This window comes from Malania oleifera, chromosome 5 (genome assembly GCF_029873635.1).
Source record: "Malania oleifera isolate guangnan ecotype guangnan chromosome 5, ASM2987363v1, whole genome shotgun sequence".
NCBI lineage: Eukaryota > Viridiplantae > Streptophyta > Magnoliopsida > Santalales > Ximeniaceae > Malania > Malania oleifera.
Genome location: NC_080421.1, coordinates 52,830,586 through 52,844,610, shown reverse-complemented (window position 1 = coordinate 52,844,610; position 14,025 = coordinate 52,830,586). Strand labels below are relative to the sequence as shown.

Below are 14,025 nucleotides of genomic sequence, written 5' to 3'. Positions count from 1 at the left end.
GGTGGTTTGGGTATCGGAAACCTGGTGTCTACAAACACTGCTCTTTTGGCTGAATGGCTTTGGCAGTTTCCGCTAGATAATTCTTCCCTGTGGCATTTGTTTGTTAAAAGTAAGTTTGGATTAGATGAGAATGGGTGAGATACTAATTTGAAATTTTGATGTTCTTTGGAGAGTCCGTGGAAAGCTATCTCAGAATTGTCCCCTCTTTATTCTCCATATTAAATTCCTGGTGAGAAGAGGTAGTAATATCTGTTTTTGGAAAGATCCTTGGTTGGGGAATGTAGTTTTGTCCACCTCTTTTCCACGCCTTTATTGCCTGAGTGTAGCGCAGGATGGGTCCATTTCTTCCTTTATTGTTAATCTAGGTGGTCCTTTGCCTTTTTGGGATTTCCACTTTTGTAGATCGTTATACGATAAGGAGATGGTAGAACTACCCTCTTTGCTAGTCTTGTTGAATAACTGTCATTTTTCTTTAGAGGAGCATAGGCAGTCTTGGTCTCTGGATCTTTCAGGGTTCACTCATCCAAATCTTTTTGTGATTTTTTTGAAAAGATCTAATTTATCTTTTCCTCTCTTTAGTTCCATTTGGAAGGCCAAAGTCTGCTTTAAAATTAAGGCTTTCATCTGGTTGGTTGCACTTGATAGAATAACATGCTGCAGTTTAGGAGCCCTTTGAAGGCTTTGTCTCCAGATGTGTGTTCTCTGCTTTAATTTTTCAGAATCATCATTGCATTTTTTTTATTCATTGAGACTATGCTTGGTGGGTTTGGAATAAATTATTTGGTATTTTAGGCAAATGTTGGGTGAGTTCCAAGATAGTGGAGGATGTTTTGCAGTGTCTTTTGCTGGCTTTTGCAGGAAAAAGGAAAGGGCAGCATTTTGGAAATGTGCTTTTTTATTTTTTTGGCAGTCTTTTGGGGGGTTGTGGATGGAGCTTAATGTGTGCATTTTTCAAGGGAATAGGTCGTCTCAGTTGCTGGTATGGGAAAAGAACATTATTTGGCTTCTCTTTGGTATGTGGGACAAGGGAATTTTTAGGGGGCGATTTTTTTGGAGTGTTAGTTTGTGTTGGTTTATTTCTTTTTCAGACTTTAGGTTGTTTCTTTGTGTTTTTTATCTGGATTTTCCTGACTTTGTTAAGGAGATGTCCTATTTTTCTAGCTGTATACTCTTATTCCATTACTGAAAGTCTTCTTTTATTGTCAAAAAAAAAAAAAAAACAAATGACACATCTGGCATCAAACTTCTATAGAAAATATGTTCTTCTCTTCAATCTCCCTGCGCTAAATGGATTCGCATCCATAAGCTTAGAGATTAATTGCATCTGGGCCATTGAGCACCCCCTCCCCTAAAAAAATCTGCTCTTGGACTTGAAAAGTATAATCTTAAAAGTCAGGGGCTATGTTTTTAACTGTATTAAACACTCAATTGGAGATGGAAAAAAAACTTTCTTCCTCCTTGAGAGTTGGCATTGTGTTAGCTCGTTTGCCAGCTGATTTGGATATGACATTTTAAATGACTTTGGTCTATCTTCCCTCAGCAAAAACCACAAATGGAAATGGCAAGAAGGTATTCATCCAGAGTTGCTGAAATAAAAAAAATTGACAATTTGGAACCCAGGTCTTACAGCTCTAGAGAGAATCTCTATGACTTTTGATGCTTCCGGTGATTACAGCTTCTCCTCTGTGTTGGAATTATTTGAGAGCTAAGTCTTCTACTGTAACTTGGCATCCTCTCATCTGGTATGAACTCAATATCCTGAGACATTCTGATGTAGGACAGGTAGAGGATATCAGAAATAGAGAGAGAAAGAAATAAGGGAGACAGAGAGAGAAGAAGACGAGGAAGAAAAATGAGGGAGATAAAAAGAGAGGCAGCAACAGATTAGGACAGAAATTAGAAGGCAAAGCAGAGAGTTTGAGATAGAACAGAAGGAGAATAAAGGAGGGAGGAGGAAGAAGGAGAAGAGAGGAGAGGAGAGGGCTGTGACAATTGTGGAAATCTGGATTCAAAATGATAACTACTCCAAACAACTTGCAACAGAAGTATTCAATACATAAAAAAATGTTTAAAACAAACATGATCTCCTAAATCACTGCCTGAAATAAGTTTGCCTGATGGGCGGCCTTCACAGTCCTTCCAATGCTGGCTGGACATTCCAAATAGACCAGCCACAATTGATAGAGTAATCAAATGGGGAATGCTACTAAAAACTTAGTCTTTTTTTGCCACCAGGAAATTGAAAGTCAAAATCATATTTTCTTTGATTGTCATGTCTCAAAAATGATCTATGGTCAAATCCTTCAGGATCTCAATTGCAGATTTATGAAATGGGAGGAGGGAGTTCACTTGTTCACGACTCTTGGGAAAGGGCTTCACTAAACCAAGATGCAATTAGTCTGGAATGCCACTGTATATCATGTTTGGTTACTCCCTTATTCCGCACAAGCCTTAATTTTGACGGTATTATCCAGAATGTCCTATTTGATGTTCACAGCAGATGCTATGGCCTTTAAGCATTCATCTTATGCTCTTTGTAATTTTGTTCCTCTTCGGGCATTGCCCTCTGTTGCTTCTGTATTCTTTCTTTTGGTCTAGTTGCTAACTTGTGCTTTTTTTGGATTTTTAGTTTATATTTTAATTTCAAATGTTCATAATTATTTTGGGTGTTTCAGGGGCAAAGGAACTGTTGCAAAGCATCTCTGAAAGGCAAGGGAGGCGAATGAATTCAGAAGAATCTGCTAAAGATATTGCACAGTTTATTGATTTTTTTAAGGTATGTTAGTTATTCTTAGTGAATGAAGCAATTCAATTTTCTTCTTTTGGTCATGATTGTTTTCTATGGTGTTTTTTCTATTTCTCTATTCTCTATTTTAGACTAAAACTAATGGTCTCTATTGACGTATCTATCTGCAATCTCATCATTTGAGTCACATGTTTATATGCATTGGTATGAACATGCTGCTGTGATGCAGCAGGTATGGAAAGACTGTAGGATCTGTCATTCAGAAATCTGACGGCTCTGGTTAATTGCAGGGATGTGTAGTGGACCATAATGATTACACCTAGATAAAAATAATTAATAACTACTATTGTATCTAGCAAGGCAATGCTTTGCAATAATAAGAAAATGAATGGACTGAGAATATTAGCTGATCTGGTGCTGCCTCACTGATTCAGCACTGCATCATTACCCCCTTTCAGAAGAAACTCACTTCCATGTGGGTTGCCATATTTAAATGGTTCTCACATCTCAGTTTCACTGACCATGAGCTCCTGTTTGCTTACCTAGGAACACTCATGGTCATTCTTTCCTTTCGAAAAGACTACAAATTGAAAGTATCATTTTTTTTCTTTGATTTCCCCCCTTCAATTGCCTTATCACTGGATCTTTGTAGGCGACTATTCTGGAAATTTTTTCTGTTAAGAGATTCATCTTTGTAACTGCAATTTATAAATGTGTGGTGGGTAATGGGCACTGATTCATTTCTGGGATTGTTCATGGACAGGAATTTCTGCTCTTTTTGTGTTGTTTCCTTGTTCATATTGACTTCTTTCATTACCTAATGGGATTGTTTCTTCTATTCTGATTTCTAATGGGAGGAACCTTTCTTGGGATTTCCACTTTTGTAGAGTTATGAATGATAAAGACGTGGAGGAACTTGCGTTTTTTGTTGAGGAGGTTTGAGAGTTGTTATCCTTCCAATAGGGAGGATGGGAGGAAGTGGTTGTTGGAATCTTCAGGGGATTTCTCTTGCAAATGCTTCTTTGAGTTTTTGAATTGGGAAATTTTGCCTTTTTCTTCTATCATAGCATTTGGAAGACGAAAGTTCCCTCTAAAATTTAGGGTCTGTTTGGTATCATTGTTGTTTTGTGTTTTCGTTTTTCTGTTTCTGTTTCTTCACAGTGAAAAAACAGATTATAAAAACGCGTTTGTTCAAGGGTCGTTTGATATCACTGTCAAAAATTAGAAACATAAAAACTAAAAACCAGAAACAAAAACTAAAAACTAGAAACGGGCAATCTGTTTGGTTAAAACTTATAAAACCAATACAAATTAAAAACTTACTTTGAAAAAAATGCTCATTTTATTTTTAAATCAAAATATTGTAAGAATATGATTAAAATAATAAAATTACAAATAATGCACATTTAAAAAATATTGTAATAAAAATAAAATTTATTATAATTATTTTACTTAATTTTTCTACTTTCAAAATTTACTTTACAATAAAAATTTTATTACACATGACTACTGAAAAAGAGTAAAATTATTTTGTTATTGGCTTTATTATTATTATATTTAAATTTATATGATCGTTTAATTTTGATTTTAATTTAGAAGTGTATAAAATGAATAATTTAATTAAAAAAACTATATCTGGATGTTAAAATTTTAGGCACTGAAAACCATAAAATCTGGTTTTCTATTTTTTGGCAAACAGCTGAAAATTAACAATAGAAACAAAAAACTGGCAAAAAAAAAAAAAAAAAACAAATACATTTTTATAATATTTTTTTCACTATGGTGAAATATAAACATAAAACAGTAAACAACGAAGATACCAAACAGGCCCTTATGTTGTCAGTTTTCTGTTTCTGATGTCGGTTTTTAGCTGTTTGCCAAAAAACTGAAAACCAGATTTGATGGTTTTCAGTTGTTTTGGCAACCTATTGTCAGAAATTTTGATATCCAAAAATAGTTTTTTTTAGATTAGATTATTCATTTTATACACTTCTAAATTAAAATTAAAATTAAATGATCATATGAATTTAAATATAATTAAAATAAAAATATACATAATTTTCAAAAATTAATAATAAAGCCAATTACAAAATACAATTACTATTTTTCAATTGTTATGTCGAATAAAATTTTTATTGTAAAGTAAAATTTGAAAGTGGAACAATTAAGTAAAATGCGACATCCAGTGGTTAAATAGAAAATAATATGCTTGTGCAAATTTAATTCCTTACATCTTCCACATGATGGATAAGTATACATCCACCAGGTCTCCTATGAGACATCCAGTGGTTAAAACTTGGGACTTTCATGTTATGGCTCTCATGTCTGAATCCATGGAGGGTTGGAAAGGGTATGGTTTGTGAGATGGGCTACCTCCCATTTTGTAGCCCAGGCTTAGTTTGGGCCTCTAATTGACCAAAAGACAAAAAAGGAAAAAAAGAAAAAAAAGGGTTTACATCCACAAGAAATTGCAAGAGATAAGAGTTCCTTGAGAACTCTTTGCATTGTTTTGTGTGTGTGTGTGCGTGTGTATGTGTATAATATTATATAGCATTATATGCAAAGATGGGAAATGTTAATTAGGACTCCAAAGGGGAGTTGACCAAGCAAAGAAAGTAATTATGTACAGAATAAGCTCTATATGAAGTCAAGGTGAGAATCAATTATTCAAAAGAGTTACAGAAATCAGTGATAAAGGAGAGATAATCATTTGTACGTATTTGCTTGCAAAGAGCTGCCAACCCCTGCAAATACCCAATCAATTTTCTCTTTCCATATGGTCCAGAGAAGGGTCTGTGGAATTCTATCGCAAAGCGTTTTGCTGAACCTTCTGCATGCCAAAACCTTTTTGTAAACAGTCTCTGCTGTTATCCAATTGGTACACTTATTAAAGAGTATTGAGGACATTGCAATATAATTATTTTGATGGATATTGCAAGCAGTTTCTTCTCCAACATTATGAAGTATGTGGCTTTCAGAACAGGTTATTAGTTTATTCTGTTGCAGAATCAAATATTACTCAATGATCAACCATTTAAAGGAGTTTGTCATACAAATATATCTATATGACATAAATTCATGAAAGAAGGAGCTATCTTTTAAAATGTCCATGAAAATTTGTAAGGCAACCATGCTGTTTTCAAGACAGCATACATCTATCATCCAAAGTATTTCCAAGGAACATATATTCATGTAAAGTATTTTGGAAGCAACTGTTTCAAACCTTTCTATTTTATGCACTAGTGATGACATTTATGAAGGATTATTCATGGTTTTGTTTTTTTGGCATAGCTAATCGTGTTGCTGATCGTTTCAAATATAATTTAAAATGTGAGAATATACAAGTGTGAATTATTCAATTAGTGGGGTATATTGTGCTTGGGCTGGTCATCCACAGTAAAGGTCAAGCTCATATTGAGCTGTTCAACTTGAGATTTGAGTCGTCCACCATTAGCACTTAAAGATAATCTTGTTGATTATGTAAACATTTTTTTTGAGTGTGCGTTAATTTAGGAGATCCTTGTTCTTTCTGGATGCAATGTTACTAATTTGTACACAAGTGTTGGCTTATTTGTTACTTCTAAATATTCTTGCTTTTTTTTTTTTCTTTTTGGTTCTTTTTATGTGATCAATTGATCTTCAAAAATATGGCTAAATAAAGCGAATAATTGATAAGTTTTGGAAATCATTTGCAGGTTATCTTTTGTTATTTTTTCTTCAATTTTATTAGTATTACAAATGCTTTGCTACCACCATCTGTGTAAACTTTGTAAAAACTGGGAATAGTGCCATATGGTTAATGTTATCTGTCCATGGATGTCTGTGTTCTTCTTTGGTAATTATCTGTTTCTGATGTTGCTGTTGCTTTTGTAAGCTCTGTTAAATAACTGCCTCATTCCTTAAATTTTAGTTCCTGAAATCATGTTCATTGAATCATACCCTTTTTATCTAATTTGATTTCATTTTTTATATTGTAGGACCAAATTAATTTGGATGAAGTCAAGTACCCTCTGGAACATTTTAAGGTATCTCAAAACAAATTTGCATCTTGGCCAGCTTTATGATGATCCGGATTTTCTTGCCCTAATTACCATTTCGTTTTACTATTGTATTACCCATATGCGAACTGAAATCCTGGTGACTTACAAAAACAATAACAATACCAGCAACAATGGCAACTACCAACAACGATGACTCCCTTGAAGGTTTCTTTCTAGGCAAAAAAAGTCGGCAAGAGGACCCTATTTCCTCGTATCTTTTTGTCATGGTCATGGAACTCCTCACTAAAATCTTCTAGAGAGCCATCACTTATGGAGCATTGAATAACTACAACATAGCAAAATTGGTCTTACTGGTCTCTGTTTTGCAAATAATATCATCATATTTACCCATGGTGACACCAATTCCACCACAAGCATCAAGCATGCTCTTACCTTCTTCAATGTGATCTCAGGCCTTCAAGCTAGCCCCTCAGAGTCAAAGATCATTTATTGTAGCATCTCCCAAGATGCCAAGTGTAGCATCATTGACACCCTTGGAGTAAAGGAAGGCTCCTTCCCCTTCAAATACTTAGGGTTTCCTCTTGTAACCAAAAGAATTAGAAAACATGATTGAATTGTCATTGAGAATTTCAGGTTGGATCCACTCCTGCACCGACAAGTACCTCCCTTGGCCAGAACTCAATTAATCAATCACATTCTTCTGAGCATCCAAAACTACTGGACTTTCACTCATCCTCCCTAAAGCTGTTGTCGCTGGCATTGAACAAAACTTAAAGCCTTTCACTCGAAAGGCAATGATCGGAACACCTCAAGCTGCAGAGTCTCTTGGAATTGCACTTGTAAGATTTAAGAAGGGGACATTGGCCAAAAGCTTGTCGAGGAGTGTAACCAAGCATATACTTGCAAAATGCTCTGGAATATCTTTGTTTCCAATCATTTCCTTTGGTCAACTTAGATTCATATATCCAAGTTGAAGAAGCGAAGTCTCTGCTCAGTGAATCTTCGGGCCAAAAGCACCTAGACTACGAAGAAAATTCTGAACTCCAAAAATTTGCTCTTTCGCTTCATAACCATCCAGCTTCGTAACAGTCCCAAACTCATCTCTTCCTTAAGAATTGGCATCTAACAGTCCCAAACTCGACTCATAATTGAGTCTCAGGGTACATAAATGATTTGCATATTACCAGTGTACCATTTTTTGAGTCTTCATTGGACATGAGTCATTCTTCTTATCAAAATAGGGCCTTAGACTTGTCTTTAGGGACCCTAAACCATGGCCTTAAATTTCCTCGAAATTGTTGAACTTCCATCGAAATTACCGCTTTCCACCACCCTCAAAGGCAATTAATTTCCTTTCTTAAAATTTCCATCAAAACTTCCACAAATCATGTGAAATTTATCAGAATCTTGAAATTTGAGTAGAAATTTTTCAAAATTGCTGCTACTGAGTGAGTGAAATTTCTCTTCATTTGTCCTTTTTTTTAAAAAATATATTTTTTATTGGAACTAAAGATTGTTAAAAGAAAGTTATGAATTATATGAAAAATTAAACTTAGATAATAGCTACAACATTTTATTTGACAATTTCTATCTAAATTATTTGTATTTGTACAGAAAATATTTAACTGATTTATGAATTTCATTTATATCGATTGAATATGTTTAATTTGATTATTAAATTACATTTATTGCACCTTATAGACTGCATGCCAGTCCTTTAATATATATATATATATATATATATATATTTCTTATACTATAGGTTTAAATCTTGCATTATTATGTCTATTAAACTTCCATGAAATAATAACATGCTTTAATACTATTTTCCCTCGTTTTTTAAAGTTGAAGTAAAAAATTGGCATGTACATCGAAATTTTCGTCTAAATTCTTGTACTTTTGAGGCCTTAAAATTTTAGTTGAAACCAAAATTTGAGATCTTTCTCTAATACTATAGGTTTAAATCTTGCATTATTATCTCTACTAAAGTTCCATGAAATAATTTCATGGTTTAATACTATTTTCCATCATTTTTTAAAGTTGAAGTAAAAAATTGGCATCTACATTGAAATTTCTGTCTAAATTCTTGTACTTTTGAGGCCTCAAAATTTTTGTTGAAAACAAAATTTGAGATCTTTCTCTAAACATTGTTGCTGCTTCTTAGGACAGAAATGGACCTTGATTTATCACCACGGTCTTAAATTTTCATGAAATTTTCAAAATTTCAGTCGAAATTTCCAGTTTCCACCACCCTCGAAATCGAAATGGTAGTTGATTTCCGTCTTGCATGATTTCCATTGAAATCTCAATAAATCATCCAAAATTTATCAAAATTTCGATATTTTTGTGAAACTTGTTGAAATTTTAACTATACAATCAAATGTCCTTGGAATTCAAATGAGAGATTTAGGAGTGAAGTGAAATTTCTCTCTTAAATTATTTTATTTGTTTTTATCGAAACAAAAGATTATTACAAGTGCTTTTGAAATTATATGAAAAAATAAACTTACAACAACATTTTATTTAACCATTCATGTCTAAATTATCATTATTTGTATAATAAATAATATTTAAATAATTTTTAAATTTCGTTTGTATTAGTTGAATATGTTTAATGTACATTATTTTACAAACATGTTTGTTACACATACTATATTACAACTTTTCCACCTCATACACTACATAGATATATTTAAGTTGTATACAGTAGTCCTAAAACTTACATTATTATGTTTGTTAACCATTTCTAAAGTTTCACAAAGAATTCCATGCTTTATGACTGATTTTTGTTATTTTTTAAAATCAAAATCGAAATTTCATCAAAATTTCTGTACTTTTGGGGCTTGGAAATTTGAGTCGAAATCGAAATATAACACCTTCTTTATCACTAAAGTTGGTGTTGAAACTTGCAATGAACTTCAAGATGAGTTGCCAACTACAACAACAAATATGTTTGTTAATGACCCTACTCTTCAACCTCATTGTCCATTTCCAACCCAAAGAATGAGCAATAATTTGTTGCTCCAAAGTTTGTTGAAAATTCTTTATTCATGGAACCTATTGTTGAAAATCCCCTGGAGACGAGTTCTTCTCTATCCCATAAATATGTGCCTTCTTCATCCCTCACATCTTCTCCCTCCATATCTTATTTAAGAAGACCTAGTGAAAAATTGTCCTAGTGTAAGAACCAAAGACATATTTGCTTGAATTACCTAGATTTGGATATAAAACTGATTTCTTATTTGGAGAACTTTATATTTTATCAGAGGACATTGTAGCCCTCTGTGCTACTTGCAGTTGCTTTTAGATACTCTCCAATGGTGACAGATGATGCAATGCAGTTCAGATAAGGAAACAGCAGCTTAGATGGTTTGGGCATTTGAAATGCACACCTAGTAGCTCACTGTGCACCTATGAGGAGTAGTGAGTTAGTTATTGTTTCTGGTATTAGAAGGGGTAGGAGTAGAGCTAAAATAACCTAGAACAAGGTAGTGAAGAAGGATTTAATAGCTCTTAAGTTAGAGGAGGAAAATGCTCTCAATCAAGTGAATTGGCAGAAAATGATTCATGTAGCTGATCCCACCTAGTGGGAAGTAAGGCTTCTTGTTATTTTTGTTGTTATATTACAAACAAAGTACTTATACATCTAACATTACAATTATAACAAATATTTATAAAATAACTGCAAGTAAAATGAGAAATTAAAAAAATACCCTGAAGGACTTAAAATACATAAAATAACCCTAAATTAATAAAATTCTAAAGTAACTAGAATTTTTATCAAACTAAAATCATACTCCTAGCCACAGTATCAACATATAAAGCTCTTCATTTGTGGTTCTCTATGAAAATCCCTTTGTTACAGAAAACTTGATCTTGAGTTCTGAAATGTAGTAGTTTTAACTCCATAAGCAGAAACACAGTCCAACATGTTGGTTAATCAAGAGGTGGCATGAGCTGCATTGGTTCGTCTATCACAATTGAGAAGTATCTAAAAGATCCTCCAACTGTATGTTGCATAGAAGGCTGCAATGTCATCTAATAAAATAAAAGTCCTCTAAATAAGAAATCAGTTTAATATCCAAATGTTTGTAATGTAACAGTTATCAGATAATCTGATTTCTAGAATGTTTTCCCTCTCTCTCTCTCTCTCTCTCTCTCTCTCTCTTGTGCAGCCTCTCCCTCCTCTCTTCATTCCTTCTTCTTCCTCCTTTTTTCGTCTTCCTTCTCTTCTCCTTCTGTTCTCTCTCTTCTGTTCATATTCTCGTCTGTTTTGTCTCTAACTCTCTACACTGTCAACATTTCATGTCCAGCAGTTACCTCTTACTTTCCTCCCGTTTTCTTCTTCTTTCTATTTCTCTCTTCTTAAATCTCTCTATCTCCCTCTGTTTCTGATTCTGTGTACATCAATATATTTCCACCTTACCTCCCTGGCTAAATCAGGATCAAATGCTTTAGAAGGTTATTTAATCATTTGTAAGTTCATTCTAATTGAACTATCTCTACCCGTATATGCTGAAAGTGAATTGCATTTTCTTGTCAATTCATTAGGTTAATCTACCTAAATCAAGGAAGTGGATATATTGTTTTCTTTTTCAGTGGATTCATAATTAGCTACCAAGAGAAGGTACCTTTTTTTTTTTAAAAAAAAGGTATTTTTAGCTGTCATTAATAAAAGAAAAAAAAATCCGTGATTAACCTGCAAATCTGTAATATGTTGTTTGTAGTGTAATCATTATTTATTGTCATTGCAGCTTTTCAATATGTGAAATTTTGGGCCACTGATATTACGTTTTATTACATCGAACTTTCTTCTGTATGCAGACATTTAATGAGTTTTTTATACGAGAACTGAAACCTGCTGCAAGACCTATTGCTTGTATGGAATGTGATGATGTTGCTGTGTGTGCTGCAGACAGCCGTCTAATGGCATTTAAATCTGCTGCAGATGGCCTTAGATTTTGGATTAAGGTATTATCTATTCACTGCACTGCCAATCATTTGGAAATGCTAACTTCAGCTGATGCTAAGAAACTGTTTGCTGCCAAAAATATTAATGTGGAAAAGTGCATATAACTAGATATTATGGGTATTAGAAAAGAGAATCTAAATTGAAGACTATGCACTTGAGATGGATAAAAAGCTGTTAAAGCAGTGAAATAAAAAGCTGTTAACTCAGTAAGACTCTAAGGCAGGATTTAATCCCGTGTCTCTGATACTAACCTTGATGGCATTAAAAGTTATTCATACCCTATTATATATATATAATAAATGAACCTAAAAGTAAACTGTTAGTATAATCAAGCAATTCCTTCTCCTGGTGTTCGTTTTACCCAAGTCTAACAGACGTGCATACATAAAAAAATAAGGTGCATCTATGCAGATTCTCCGAACTGGAATTCGCACTTTTGGTTTTGTTGCCTTTGCTGAATTACATGCCAGATGAATAAAACTTGTCTTATGGTCAATTAAACACTGACCATATAGGACTCAAATTTTTATTTGATACCAAAACTGATGTAGAAACTTTTGAGAACCACCTTTAATCATCATTATTAAGCATATAAAAAGTTCCGAGTAATAATCATGTTGTTAACAGGGAGGCCACTTCAGAAATGGAGCTGAAAAATCACATCAATTTTCAGTGTCTCTTCTCTTTTAATTTTTTTTTTAATGCAGTTTATTGGGAGGTGTCTTATCTGTTTTGATCATCTACTTGTGAATCCTAGGGTCGAAAGTTCTCTATCCAAGGCCTTCTAGGAAAAGAAATAAGCTCTGATGCTTTAATTAATGGAAGTTTGGTTATATTCCGGTTGGCACCGCAGGTATGTGGGTTCAATTCATCTTTACTGTTTCATATGTCATATGCTTAAAAATGTTATGCAATCCAACTTTAAGTTGCCTTAAATTGCATTGAATGGATGAAAAAAATTCCCATTCCCAACTCTAAATAGTTGGGTTGAAAGATTTGTTGTACCTAAATTACTGCAGGATTATCATCGTTTCCATTTGCCTGTATCTGGAACCGTCGAGCAATTCGTTGATGTACCTGGATGCTTGTATACGGTATGTGCATTAGGATTTACATAAAATTTTTTGTTTGGTTGATTGTCGATAACCTATCATCATGTTCATCTTCTGAACTTTCCTTGATTTCTGTTTTGTTTCTTATATTTAGGTTAATCCCATTGCTGTGAATAGCAACTACTGTAATGTCTTCACAGAAAATAAGCGAGTTGTATCTGTCATTTCAACTGCAGATTTTGGAAAGGTTTGTCACTTTAATCATTTCATATTATAATGTTTCACCTGTAGCTCTCATTCATAATTGATAAGTTAAATATGCTTTTCTCCAGACGTTTTCAGTGATTCATTTCTCTAAAACCTATCCATAATCTACATGGTGACTGATTAAGTGTGGTCCTTGTTGGAAGATAGAAGAAAACTGTAACCATTCAGTCTAATTCAGATTAACCCAAAAATGGGTTTTAATGATGTGCACTGTATAGGGTAGGGTGGGGTGGGGTGGGGAGGGAAAGTGTTTCCTTACTATTCCTGTCTTCCAACTCTATCAGATCTAATGAAGCTTGAATAGATGTCAGTCAATAATAAATGATACCCCCGTATGCCATATTAAATGGAAAGGAACTCTAGGAAATTTAGTTATTCTTGTTTCAATTTTTTTTCCTGCACTTTTTTTTTTTTTTAAATTTCATTTTAGTAAAGTGATGTTTTGGTAGCCTGATTTAGCTTGCTTGGTCTCCAAACATAGTAGCCTATAAATCATATTTTGTACAGGAATTTTTGCATTTTTTTCTGCAATTTTTTTTAATTTTAGTTTGGAATTACCACGTGTCCATGCATGCCATACATCACCAAGTCTTATGTCTATTATGAGATCTTCATGCCAATGGGATCTCCGGCAATGCAAATAAAAGGTAATAAACTAAATTGAATTGATATTGTCCACTGAAGTCTGATGGTTTTACAAGAAAATATCCATGCTAAATTGGAAATTGCAGGAAAGCTAGATTACTTGGACTACTTCAACACTACCATGAATATGGGATTTGATTAATATGCATTTTGAAGTAAAAGTTGGAGATATGATATTCAAAATCATTGCTTAATCCAATAAGATCCCAATAAATTCTAATCAGATCTTAATCAAATCTATCCACATATCAACCATGATTAATGTTCTGTCATGTCCCTAACCTAGGATGCCTTGATTGTGTTTTTCCCACATCCCATAAGGGTGGTGAATCTTAATTTCCT

The 14,025-nt window shown here is 33.5% G+C and overlaps 1 protein-coding gene across 1 annotated transcript in view; it reads left to right on the top strand.

The window, feature by feature from the left end:
• Window positions 1-14,025, top strand: part of LOC131156138 (phosphatidylserine decarboxylase proenzyme 2-like) — a 118,569-nt gene that overhangs the window by 79,857 nt on the left and 24,687 nt on the right. Inside the window, exons 13-18 of the mRNA XM_058109586.1 lie at window positions 2,676-2,776; window positions 6,724-6,771; window positions 11,572-11,718; window positions 12,477-12,572; window positions 12,739-12,813; window positions 12,926-13,018. Coding sequence (XP_057965569.1) covers window positions 2,676-2,776; window positions 6,724-6,771; window positions 11,572-11,718; window positions 12,477-12,572; window positions 12,739-12,813; window positions 12,926-13,018 — 560 coding nt within the window. The remainder of the gene's footprint in view (window positions 1-2,675; window positions 2,777-6,723; window positions 6,772-11,571; window positions 11,719-12,476; window positions 12,573-12,738; window positions 12,814-12,925; window positions 13,019-14,025) is intronic.